Here is a 14,037-nt window from a genome sequence, read left to right on the forward strand (position 1 = left end):
AACCATTTTCCCTTGTCCTGCCATTATCTATCCTTGTAAAGAGCTGACTCCCCTCCTGTTTGTAGGCTCCCTTTAGGTACTGGAAGGCTGCAATGAGGTCACCTTGCAGCCTTCTCTTCTCCAGGCTGAACAAGTGCTCAGCCTTTGTAGGGGAATGGAGAGCTGGTGTGTGGCAAAAGGTGTGAAGGATTATAGAATATCCCAAGTTGGGTGAGACCAACAAGATCACCGAGTCCAGCTCCTGGTTCCAAGCAGCACAAACCAAAATCCAAACCCTCCGTCTGAGAGTGCTCTGCATGTCCCTCAAGGAAGGGAACAAGGTCACCATACTGTTTATTACAAATTACTGATGTGCTGTTCACAGCCAGAGAAGCACAAAATTCCCTATTTTGCTTTGTGAGATATTTGTATGGAACATATACAATAGTCTATGCCTTGAAGTGTCACTTTGTGTGTCTAACTTCTGCCTGTCATCCTCTGGCAAAACCTGAACTCTCTACTGTTTTCAAAGAAAGAGCTATTTTAGGCTGTAAAACATTGATGACCTCAAGGCTGCCTCCTGCCAAAAGTAGGAACTTTTTCATCTTTGTGACTCAACAGCAAAATACACCTAAAACCTCCAGCTGCTTTGCACTTCATCAAGGATGCTTCCCATAGCCCTAGCAATAGGCAGTAAACAGGTCTATCAGCGTAATAAAGATAGCATCTGTTTAAACTCCGCATTCGAATGGGAGAACAACATAAGTCCTACATACACCTGGTTCTGGAGCTCTCTCCTATCTGCCTGCAATTTGCAAGGCTCATAGTATGGTCCCTACAGGATGCAGGAGAGGTAGCTGCTGGTCCCCTTTTAAGAGATCAGAAGATTCAGAGCACAGCAAAGCCAGCAAAGACCAGTTCTTGATAGCTTTGGGCTGTGAGGATGACCTTCTGCATGCATTCTCTGATGGCTCATAAAAGCTGAGCTTCAACAGGGAAAACATCTCCTCTCACCCCATAAAACTGGTAGGAACTTACTTATCTCTACAGTTTCTACTCCTCTGCGAAGTTAGCTGAAATTAGGCAATGGGTTTGACAGTTTTGAGGAAAGAATAATCACCAAGCAGGGTTGTGTAACTCATCCCTTTGGAATTTTGGAAATCATGATAACCTGGTCAAAACCCAACAGCCTCATAGCACTGCCGTGGGGCCTACTGTAGTGCTGACTTCAAAAAGATGGAGAAGAATAGTTAGGCCGCTTGGAAAATGTTAAATGTAAAGGAATTTATCCTTAGGGGGTTGGTGAGGCAATGGGACAGGCTGCCCAGAGAGGCTATGGATGTACTCAAGGCCAGGTTGGATGAGGCTTTGGGCAACACGGTCTAGTGGAAGTCTCTGTCTATGGTACGTAGATGATCTTTAGCATCCCTTCCAAACCACACCACCTCATAATTCTGTGATAAAATCCTCCATAAAGTCCAAACAGAGGGGATCAATTTGGAGAACCCAGAGCTTTCTTCCTCACCTCATTGATGTCAACGTGCCCGTAGGGAGGCTTGCGGTGCCGATACATCCAGAAGGCCAGGAGGATGGCCACTGACAGGACAGCAATGGGCAGCAGAGAGTACACCAGGATGTTAAGCAGGGAGGGCGTTGGTGGTGGCGGCTCATATATGACTGTAAGGAAAGAAAAGGGTAAACGAGGAGAAGGACTTCTTAGATGTGCAAACACACCATCAGCAACTTGTCCAAATATAATTAAACAACCCTCCTTTCTTCTACTCCGGAGTCTATAAGGCACAGTGGTATGTCTCACTGCATCCAACAGAATTTATAAGACTCCATCATTTACTCTTTTCCACATTGCTATTACGAATGATCCAATGGTCCAAATCATACTCTTTGGATTGAGCTCCCCTCTGATCTTTATTTAAGATGGGCATTTTTTCTGATATGTAATGACATAAAATTTCCTTCTCTTAACCCTTCTGAAGATATTAAGCAAACACGAAATCCCTCACAGTGCTGCTTTGCCTTGTACAGTGATTGACAAGATGTCAGTTTTTAGCAAAATGCTGCAAGAGCCACAATCAAATGCACTATTCCCACAGTAGTTCTTGTTCCAAATTACATCAGTGCAGTTGAGATACAAACAATGGGAATACTAAATGGAGCCATGTTGCTATGTTGGAGACAGGGAAGGAAAAAATAGCAAGTCTTGCCAAATAAAACAAAAAACTGTGAGAGAAAGAATATTTGCTACTAGGTTGCTACGGGTACGTTAATAACAGGAGATTATAAAAATCATGTAAACAATTAAAAACCTAACAGGAAAGCCTAGGAAAATCTGATAATGGTCTATGGGGATATCTCGGTATATGCAGGTAGTTGATAGCAAAAGAAACCATCCTAAGAAAAGATACACCTGCTTTAGTAATTTTCATTGAAAGATACTTTTGTGAGCCTACAGCAAAAGAAATAATCATTTTTCTATTAGCCTCAAAAGAAGAACCTGCTGTGACTATTTATTTCTTGAAATATATCCAAAAATACCCATTTCCTTTTAATTCCCAGACAAAAAAAAATGCTGCATTTTAGCCAATAAAACAAGGTTTCAGGTGCTTGTGAAATGAAAATTATTGAAGGTGTCAGAATGCCTTTATGAATTTGTGTCTTGATCTACTTTGTGTGAGTTACACTGCTCTCTTCCTTGCATGCTTGCTTTCGCTAGGAGCCCTCTGCAAACCAAGGGAACCGAATCCTCTCTGCTGATGCATGAGATGGTGGTACAATACACTTCAACCAGAGCGAAACGACATTAAAAAGCTATTCTTAAGGAACCCCAGTATATGGGCTTTATAACCAACTGACCACGTGTGTGCTCTCAGATATGTGTTTGTGATCAACATCCAGCAACCCAAATCAGGTCAAGATCAACACATCATCAACACATCGTCCACTGCACACCTCACCTTCTGGGCCGGTTACTTCAGGCAAGTGGGTGAATTTCTCATTGCAGTAGTTGCCCTCGCAGCAGCAGAAAAACACTTGAGGATTTTCTTCTGTGGCTACGCACTCCTGCCTGCATCACACGCAGCAGCAAAGGGGAGAGAAAAAACAACATCACTCAACTCATGTTTGGGAGCAAATGCAGAGTTTCCCCCAGATTGTCTTCTCATGTCCCCTTCCACCAGCACAGCTCCACAGGTTCTGCTTGCAGGAAACTTGGCACTCAAATACCCCAGTGAATAGCAAGGACCCTCGAAAAGGCCATAAAGGAAACAAATGCTTCCATATGTACTGAAGGCATTAGATGGCAAGTAATAAATAACAGCAGGCTCCACTAAGTGAATGAGAAACAGAAAAGCAATGAAGAGATGCCTCGTTCCCTGAGCTGTGTTGTTCCTGCAGCCTGCACGTATGCTGCCAAGGGTGAAGGGAATTTAGGCATGCTGTAAAGCTGATGCTATAAACCACATACAAAGAAGGCCTCTCTCACAGGCAGGAGCATCTCAGCTCCCTAACTCTACACACTACAAGGGTACCAGTCACCAGCAGCACCTCTGATTGCTGAATGCAGGTGGGAAGCTGTAGGGTTTTTTGTTTCGGTTTTTATTTTTCCTTCTGAGTTTAATCTGCAGTGCCACCTCCTTCTCCTTTAAAAGAATCCTATACCCCCACAAAAGCCTGTAAGGAATTCAGGCTACAGCTCTCCTGTTTCTCATTTGTCCGTTCTCCAGGTAGCCCTCTTAGCACTGAGGTTTCCCTCTGTACTTCCACACGTCCTCCCTTTCCCACAGATCGATGCAGTGATTTCTGCATTGCCCTGGCAGTAATTTCTTTCTACTTCTTAAATACCCGCTTCCCTTCCCTGCCACTTTTTGCCAGGTTGCCCTCTGCTTTTAGTTATTTTGCTCCCTCCACAGAGAGCTGTATCAAACTATTTCCTGAAGACCGGCTAAATTATATGCATGACTTCCTTCCTTCAACCACTCGGAGGAAGCAGCAAAACAATCATATGTGTTTGACATTATTACTCATTTATGAACCCACGCCAAGCCTCCCTTTCTGTGGTATCACTGACATAATGCCACGAGAAGAATGGAAAGGGCTCTCTCTCCAATCATCACGCAGGGTCTCTGTCAGGACCTCTTTTTGGGGGAAAAAAGCAGCTTTAGCTAAAATGGCTCATGGAAGCACTTGGTGGGCTTGGAGGGCTTTTTCTGCTTCAACTTCAAAGAAGAAAGCAGCTATTTGAGTCATTCAAATGGACAAAGATATTTCAACAAGTTAAGCAACGCTTCCAGATGCTTTTCCCTGAAATCAGATAACAAGCCCTTCAGATTTCACCGCATCAGTATCAGAGTCTTCTATAGCAAAGACATCCTTTGCTAAATCTGTTGGTTCAGAAATCAAGCTAATGAATGAAAACAGCCTGCTCCGCATCTGCAGTTCATTATCCCAGTTGGTGTGTGTGCTCAGGGCAGCCATCCAGGTATGTATGACATGTTATAGTTAGCAAATATTAAAAATGATACGGTGGGAGAGAAAGATGCATTATTCCATGGTAGCGAGTGCACATTTTGGAGCAGTTCACGTGGTCTTGAAGGGAACGTGAGCACAACCTCTACTGTGTAAATAAACGAACAGCACATGGTTGATTTTTAAACAGTCCTTTCTCCCTACAGCCTTAAAAACGCTCACATGCCACGTTCTTGTTACCTTAAGATAGACAGCGGAGGAAGGAGTCATTACCCTCAGCATCCCAACTGTTGCATTCCTGCATTTGTCACCTTCCTGTGACAAAGATGGAGCAGTTGGCACATCACACCAAGTGCTGCTGATGAGCACAACCCAGCAGAGCTACGGGAAGACAGGGTAGGGCTGTGTCCTGATAGCTCCAGGAGCACCATCCAAGGAGCTCAGCATCCCACACAGTGGTACTCTGGATAAAAGGCATCAACACAGCACTGCTGACTGCAAAAATCAACTTTTAAGCCATTTTTACCATCTCGGGATACGCTACCTGCATGAAAGACTGAAGAGGGCACTCAAGGGGAAAAAAAAAAAAAGAAAGAAAAGAAAGAAAAGACTCATTTTAAACTGCCTTTATTTAATTAAAGCTAACCTTTATTTCAAATGCTGCTTTCAACACTCGCACCGTTTCCTAATTCTCAGATCTTTTTGCTCTGCCCTGAACTGCGACTTTGAAGAATCAGGCTGTGGGATAATGGATGCTCAACCTCACAGTTGTGAAAAGGCCGGTGAGGAGCCCGGCAACTTTGCACCATTGTAACAGAGCAACACGTTATGACAAAGATTAAGAAGCACTACATCCCCGTGCAGAGACACTCAGTGACAATACAAGTGTCACTGTGTACGAGAGCCGGCACTAAAAGGAGAAATCTGTTTACAGTAAACACTTCTGCTTGCAAGTAGGGAACTGGAGTGACCTTCTGTTCTCAGAAGGATCAGCGTTAAGATGACTAATAGGCCAAGAAGGATTGATTTATCAGGGAAGAATAAAAATTTCACCGTATATAGAGCACAACCATACAACTGGCAAGGGAATAGGTGTGGTGGGAAAGTAACCCCAGCGCTAATAAGAGAAGGAAGAGGAGGAACTACTCACAGCTAGGATGAACCAACAGGCACAGAACCAGGGCTGGTACACAATGACTAAGGGAAGCTTCCAGCCTTCGGACAAAGCTGGTCTCAGCTTAAGCCTCGTGGCTTAAGACTTGATGTCCTAAAGCTTTTGGAATCGGAATGTGCAGCAGTGACTGATTGATTGGGAAGGATGCTGTGATTGGACAAAGGTGACAGCATCTTATATTGGTGTGACACCAAGGTAAACCTTTGAATGTTACGTTCTATTAATCCTTACTGATGGGGCTGGGTTTTCTTTGGTTGGTGTTTGTTGTTTTGTTTTTCTTTTAGCAGAAACTCCTGCCTGAGCCCAGAACCACCAAGCATTGTCCTTTTGAACTGCAAAACTTCAGAGGGCCATTTTCTACAGTGCAGTTATTTCCCCTCTGTAGAACTGCATCAAGGGGAGCGAGAAAAGACTGGTTTATTCTCCCAGCTATTTAATGAGGCTGGAGCCCTCGCACTACAAAGCTTCTTTCCTTCTCAGCTCACTACAGGCAACAACACACAAACACGCGCTTTGCTTTCACTACCCCAATCTTTCTCCAGCTCGTCTCTTAACTCAGCTGAAAAACAGCAAAACTTTTTGCAACATCACAAATGCCAGAATATCTCAACCTCTAAATACCCCCAGATATCTGTGTTTTTTTCTTTTTTTTTTTTTTCTAGAGAGCTCCAAATGATTCCAAGTTTTCCTTTGTATCGCCAAATGCTCTTGGAAGAACATATTGCTCTTCATTTGATGGTACAGGACACGTTTTTCAAAGCATGCCAGAATTATCAAAGCCTTGCTAAAGGAAAAAAAAAATGGAAAAACACAACAAAACTAAAACTGCATTTTGCAGCTTTTATATAGAAAGGAATGTGACAATTTTGAGAACTGCATTAGCAACAGAGGTAATTACGGGGGATGAATGGGCCAATTGACTTGGACTCGCTTTCTTTTCCTCCTTGCAAAAACCATGAGCCTTTGCACTTAGAGGAACAATTAAACCTGCATTCAGATAAACCAGTAAGGCTATTACCTGTCATAACAGTTGAAGTCATCTAACCAGCAGCCTTTCTTCACCAGCTCGATGGATCCCGAGTTGTTTCTCCATGAGGCGTAGCAGTGGAGCCGCTTGTCCTTCTCCCCCTCGCAGCGCTCCACGCCGCTCTGGTTGGTCTTCTCCAGCTCCCAGTTGGCATTGTAGTAAATACATTCCCTCGTCTCTGCCTCCCCGTGACCTGGTCCTGAAGCAAAATTCAAAGCCTAAGTACGTTCAAGCAACATCATTAACAGATCTCAGGAGGCACAGCTCCATGGGGCTTGGCTTTGGGTGATGCACGTGTTAGTATCACTCTCTACCATGGATAAAATAAGCATATCACAGAGGTAAGCTTCAGCATAGGGTGTTTTCTTTTGCCAGTGGATGTGAAGAACAGAGATGAGGTTTGCCTTAGTTCACACCAGAAGCTTGTGGAGAAGCCAAGAGCCCAACAGAGACCCACAGGTCTCCTCTGGCCCAAGCAACACACAACCATAGCATAGGAGGGTAGAAGGTAATCCATCCCTGATGTTTTTTAACCACAGAAATCCTGTTTAGGAACAACAACCTCCTAGCGTGCTGCTTGCTGCTTGCTGGGCTGTCACACAATTCAGTTACACACTCCCTCTCCATCACTATTTCAGGAAGCACTGTCTAAAAATAAACAGTTTATTATGCGGATAGGACGTAACTGGGAATAGATAATATTCAACCTGCAGATGAGAGCCAGACCAGTGCTTATTCCTCACTTAGATCCCGCTTCAAGCTTATTTTGGTAAGGTGCTGCTAAATGCCACATTTTAAGTTGTGGTTGCCATGGCTCATGCCCCTTTTTGATGATTTGTTTAAAATGAAAGGAAGGGAACCAAATACATAAGTTGGAATAGGATACCCTGAAACATCACCAGGAAGTTCATGACTTTGTGAATCCCGAGATGCCCTGCAGCCATCTCTCCTTAGGATCACCCAACCCAAGGCGAAGTCAGACCTGGCCATTATACTGATGGATTGCAGTCACAGAAAATGTAGGTATCTCAATGGAATGTGTTGAGTGGGTAGAAAGCTTGAATGGCTCCAGCAGGATGGCAAAATGAAAGTGCTGAGCCCTCAGAAAAGCCAGACCTCTGCAAAACACAAAACTACTTTACTGGCAGGATAATTTTGTAGTACTTTCTTGACTCTGCTTTCTCCAAAGGTATGCAAGGTTTAATGTTGAGATTAAAGCAGTCGGGGCCAGATCTGGACAATCTAAATGCAAACTTGTCTGTGATTACTGCTCAACACAGCAAATAAAACATTTCTGAAAGGTCTCTAAAAGCTGATTCAGTTTGGCCTTCAGGAAACACTAAGCAATGAGTGGCTTACAGCAGAGAGAACACTCAGCCTAGGTCTGGGCACCAGCTCCTGGCTCCCTGTAGCATCAGTTACCCTATCTGAGCACTCATCTACCACCAATTTAAGTATACTCACAACACCCAGTCAGAGAAGGAAGCATCTAATCCCAAGAGTTGAAGCATGAGGACTAAAAGACTTATTCCAAGTGAACAGGGAGGAAGCCTGACCTGTCTGCACCTTCTGAAGCTGCTACATCTCCAAACTGTTCCCAAAATCAGCTTTCAATTTTGCAGGGATCAGAAGTGTGTAAAGCACCTAGGAGATGGCATTTGAGCTAGAGAATGCACTCAAGCTATTGTATGCAGTCCCATCTACTGCACCGGTTTTTAGGTCTCAAGAGGCAACTAGTAAAGAGTGCGCATCATGGAATCACAGGGTCCTTTAAGTTGAAAAGACCTTCAAGACCATCAAGTCCAACTACCAACCTAAGCTACTGAGTCCCACCACTTAACTGTGTCCCTTAGCACCAAGTCCACACACCTCTTAAATACCTCTAGGGGTGGAGACTCCACCTCCTCCCTGCGCAGCCCATTCCAATGCCTGCTCACCTTCTCCATGACAAAATTCTTCCTGATATCCAATCTAAACCTCCCTTGGTGCAGTTTGGAACCCTTTCCTCATGTCCTGTCACTTGAGGAAAGATGACCCAGCACAGAGCAAGAGCATCACAAGAACTGCCATCGCAGTTACTGCACGGGCTGGGGGTGATGTGCCCAACCTGCTCCAGGTGCCAACACTGAGCCTCAGCGATGGGTAGCTTATGGTATGGAGCAAAGACATCAGACTAGAAAGATCTCTTTGCCTTTTGAAGAGGTGTTTTGATTCCTCAATAACTCTTTTTCAGGAAGAATGTTTCATCTGCATCGTGGGAGAGACTGGAAGGGAGGAGGGGTAAGAGCAAGTCATAAAGCTGGTTTCAGAAACTGGAAATTATATTCAAAGCACACACGAACAAGAGCTCAATTTCAATAGCACCTGCAGGTTTTATCGGCGCTCGCAAAGCTCCATCTGAGTTTTCCTCTGACAAGTTGCTTACTATAATAAAAACAACCTACCAATATCCCTCAACACGGAACAGTGTCAATATTGACACTCCTTGTTAAAGCCTTGATATTTGTTCTGCTGATACTTACACCATGCTTTGTTAGGGCAGATTAGGGGGTTTTGCTAAATAAGAGTCAAATCAGCAGGAAAGCAAGGGAGCATTGTCTTGTGTGCATGGGAAGGTGGTATCTTTTTATTTATAAAGGAATAAGTAAATATCTTAGCTTCATTGTAATACTTAACATGGCTTCCAGCTGATAGCTAACACTCACTATCACCTTCTGGTTCATTCCTCGAAGCACATTTTCTAATATAATTTCCATCAGCCAAAACCAAATCCTGCTTCAGCACTAGATGGAAATTTCCTCTCCCTCTCCCAACCAAATCTCCCAGAAAGGAGGGGATTTAATGAACCGTTTGCCTGAGAAGCAGCCCCAAGATCTAATCCCGGCTCAGCTACCCCCGTCTGTAACCTCAAGCAATATCAGGCAGCCTCGGCTTTCTTCACCTGAGATGAGGGCTGATGCTATGCACAAAGCTGAGGGGAGAATTGAGGTTTCCACTGTGCTTTGAAAAGAGAAATTTCAGCCTGCTAAATCCAGAGCTCAGCCCAGGCTCCCTTCCCCCAAGACAGTTGTCTTTTCTGGAACAAGTTTCAGATTAAGAGTAAGATCTGCTTGCAAACACACAAAAACCCAACTCTGCAAACAGCAACTGAGCCAAGAAAACGGCCTTTCACAGTTTTTTCCCACTATCAAAGTTGAACAAAAGCAAGCACAAAGTTTTGGATGACTAGTACATGTCTGTTTTCCCTAACACCACTCCCAAAGATGCTTGCCTTCAGGAGACACTTGAAGAGCCTGTGTGTTTCCTACCCGCTTTCCGATATTTTTAGCGTATCTTTTGGTGAGCATCCCCAGTCTGCTGGGTGCCCAGAGCTGCAGGAAACCCTTCTGCTTGTGCTCAAGTGGTCTCAGCAGGAAAGAGCAGGGCTCTGCTTGCCTCCTCTTCCCTCACTGGGTCATGTGTGCCCATTACAGCAGAGCCCCATGAGGTCTACAAGAAGAATTGGATGGGATTGCCCTAAAATGGGCACGGGAAGCACTTTTGTCCTTCCACTCACACACATCTAATGAATAAATGCAACAAGGGGTGGCTTGGAGCAGACTGGGCGTCCCTCCATGCACAGCAGCAACAACTGGTTCTAATCCCATGACTCACTCGTTTCAGGAATAAAGTCTCAAGTAGTCTGATTTCTTTGTGATCCTGTGTGGAGTCAGGAGCTAGACTTGATCTTTATGGATCCCTTCCAATTCAGAATATTCTATGATTCTAAATCCTTCTTGAAATCAAAGAAGAATTAAGGCTTGACTATAGCAGCTGTGCTTCTGACATCCCATTGCATGAAGGAGGAGCTTTAGGGATGCTGCGGAGTGGGGATGATGATGTACCACCACACCAAAACAACACTCAGCATCCCAACGTTACGATGACAGAGGGAAGTCACCCACCACCAACTTCTTGAACTCAGCTCCGAGAAGCTGTTGTGAGGTTTGTTCCCTCGGGTCCAAGTCTGCTTCAAAAGAGTGCAGCATCATAAGGGTTGTTCCGAGTAAGACCCGCACCCATAAAGGCAGGTAATGATGGGAAGAGCACCGAAGCACTGTGCAACCACTCCTGCACCTGGGAGCTGCAAGCACAGAGGGAGCTCATTAAAAAGGGTCCTCTTGAACCACAGAACTCCAGCCTTGGGACCTTGCTGGTGATCCGAGACTCAAACTCTGCTCTCCTAACGTGGAGCTGCCAAGAGATCAGCGGGGCTGTGTCATTATCCGACATCTGCTAAATTATAGCCAGGATCCAAGGTAGCAGCTTTGGGTCTAGGTGTTAGCAGTTACTGAGCTCCTAGCTCATAATTAGATACGCAGGGAATATCTTCCCCAAGGCTGAAGGCTGCTATATATCTCAGCTCTTTATCTCTGCCTGTCCCCTTTTTAAAAACTAAAATGAAAGTATATATGAGAAGATGGGATGTGTCAAAATAGTCTGCATAAACACGGAGTGATTTCCCAGACAGCCTGTTTGCCTAACTGTCAAAACCACCGGGCTTTATACACAAAACTGTGTATGCAACTGAAGTTATTTGCAAACACTTGGTTATGTCCCTATATAGCTATTTGTACATGTAATTTTATAATATAAAATGACAGAGATTGTACACTGAATTGGGGTAATTGCCCTCTAATTTGGAGGGTAATTGCATGTAGCAATTAAGCAACTGCAGATGCATTCTTGCATGTGTGATTATGAAAGTCGGGCCCTTTGTTTGAGGTTTGGTTTTGTTTTCAAGAACTATCCCTCAAACCACAGCAGCGTTCGGATGGGCTGGGGAAGGAAAGACAGCTGGTGCTCACCTGACCAAGCAGCACCCACCAGCCACACGCCTGCAGGGATGCTCAGCTCGTCCCACCCCACTGACCCAAAAGTTACATGCAAGACTGCAGCTTAAAGAGATTCAAGTTGTTGTTGACAGCATTTCAGATCACAAAATGAAGCCAGAGGAAGGCTCGCAACTGGGAAAGTTTGGGAAACATTGCTCTAGAGAGACCACCCAGTTGTATGTCTGCAGAGCCTATAATGAATCCACAATTAGTATGTGTTGCTCCAGCACTTATTCCCTGAGCACAATGATTTCATTCCTGCTGTACTTAAATAATAAGCCTAAATACGTTTTTAGGCAAGGCATCAAACCAGCGATGACATCTGTGGTTAAGTACATAACTGTGCATGAGGATTTAAAAACTCACTGCTTATACTCCTGGCTCTTTCACAGAGCTTTGAAGCAGCACAGCCCCATGTACCAGAAATGAGCTGCTCCAGCCAAAACTTCTCTGCACCTTTGGGCTGGCAGCCCATCCACATTACTGTAGACACTCAGGCACAAACCTCAGGCTCACCTCTTCTGACCACACGGGTGTGGGAGATCCTCTAGGGCAGGAAGGGGCAGCCCCTCGGCTAATTAAATATCCTGGTTAAAAAAAAAAACACAACTTTTTCCAAAATGTTTTGGCTTTTAAACCCAATCAGGTAAAACCAGTCCATGAAGCACTGAGAACATCACGCCAAGGGAGGATATTACTTCGAATTCTGTTTTCTGTCAATAGATTTGGCATATCCCACGATAAAAGAGCTTGGAGTTTTCTAGTCAATCAATGGTTGTTAATCTATTATCTCAGCATCTATTGCCATGGTAACCTGCAATGATGCCATTGACAACCAGTCTCAAAAGGACAGGAGGATTTAAGTCATTTTCTTTTAAAATTAAAAAAGGAACTTTAATATTAAGAAATACATCCTCCCTGCTCACCAGGGATGACAGCTCAGGGCTTCTATATTCACACCATGACTCACGCTTCACAGCTTCCACGGACATCTGTGTAGCAATCCCCTTCCCATATATCTCTTTTTTAACTTGAGCTTAAGTCGGTTAAAAGATAACAAGGAAATTATTTCAAAGAATTAGGTCTTTATTGCAATTTTCCCCCAAATTGCTAGCACTGTGAAACACAGGGGGGTGGTGGAGTCACCAAGCCTGGAAATGTTCAAGGAATGTACAGAGGTTGTGTTGAAGAACACGATTTAGTAAGAACTATTGGTGATGGGAGGACGGTTGGACTTGGATGGTCTTGTATATCTTTTCCAACCTTGGAGATTCTATGATTCTATGCTAGAAGCGTGCTTTACAAGTCATTACCACCAACTTGGGGAAAGAATGCAGTAAATATTTAATTCTTCTGAATAGTTTCCCTGGTACTTTAGATTGAATAGAATGGATAGAAAAAGGATCTGGAGAAGGATACACAGAGCCCAGCTCTACACAAGCCCACAACACCAGACAGGTTCTCGTGCAGGGGTGGGACTGAGCGAGATGAGTGTTACTCAGTTCTCTGAGATACGGAGCATGCACACACACGTGTGCAGATAATGAGATTTAATCTCTTGGCCCAAAGGGGAGGATTGCTCAGGAAAAGGTTTTGTAAATCATTTCTCTGGCCAAGAAGGATCCAAGGAGGTTTGGCCAGGCCAGAGGCGGGGCTGGCATGCAGCAGGACAGAAACGTTGCCAGCAGTTAATCAATTTTTGGAAGTAGTGTATATTTTTTTTTTACTTGAATTTAGCTGGTCATTCTTATATTTTATCTAAAGAATAGATATTTTAGTTAGCCATTAGAAAAATCCTATTTTGTATCATTTCATTTAAGGACAAAGCCAAAATGTAATTAGATTTCTCCCTTTGCATTGCTAACTGTGTTTGTCTCCCCAAAAATGTTTTAGTTCTTTAATAGAGCTATCAGGGAGATCAATCAGAAGCATTTAATGCCATGGTGTTTCTGCATTTCATGTTTAAATGCACTCTGGGTCACAAATGAGGTAATTTGGGCAGCAGTGCTCAAATCGGATTAGTAACAATATATAAAAAAGGCCCTTTTTAAAAAAAAAAAAGTATATATATATAGAGAGAGAGAGAGAGACATGCACACATTGCTCTGCTTTGCCCAAGAAGATAAAAAAAAATCACAGGATCACTTGAGCTGTAAGGGACCCTTAAAGGCCATGTAAGTCAACTCCCCTGCAATGAACACTGACACCTACAGCTCCATCATTCATGAAAATGAAGCCAGCCTGAACCAACATCATCATCATCAACACAAAGCTTTGCACCAAAACTGGCCTCAGGTCCATGCTGGGCATGACCAGTTATGAAGCCACTTGTCCTCAGCACGTCGCCACCCCAAAGCAAACATATGTGCAAGATCCTCACCACAAATCCTACCTGGTGAATGCTGACCGTTCCTACACTGACCCTGTTCATTAGGAGACACCTCCTTGCTTCCTCCATACAACCACACCAAGGAAATCCTTTGCTCCCTATAGGATTTCCG

At 44.0% G+C, this 14,037-nt stretch overlaps 1 protein-coding gene across 1 annotated transcript in view; it reads right to left on the reverse strand.

Annotated features, from left to right (window-relative positions):
- Nucleotides 1-14,037, reverse strand: part of ACVR2B (activin A receptor type 2B) — a 94,365-nt gene that overhangs the window by 16,855 nt on the left and 63,473 nt on the right. Inside the window, exons 2-4 of the mRNA XM_085226976.1 lie at nt 6,654-6,861; nt 2,952-3,061; nt 1,505-1,656 (exon numbers count right to left, since the gene is read on the reverse strand). Coding sequence (XP_085083102.1) covers nt 1,505-1,656; nt 2,952-3,061; nt 6,654-6,861 — 470 coding nt within the window. The remainder of the gene's footprint in view (nt 1-1,504; nt 1,657-2,951; nt 3,062-6,653; nt 6,862-14,037) is intronic.

The sequence above is a fragment of the Meleagris gallopavo genome, chromosome 6 (assembly GCF_905368555.1).
Source record: "Meleagris gallopavo chromosome 6, MGAL_WU_HG_1.1, whole genome shotgun sequence".
Lineage (NCBI taxonomy): Eukaryota > Metazoa > Chordata > Aves > Galliformes > Phasianidae > Meleagris > Meleagris gallopavo.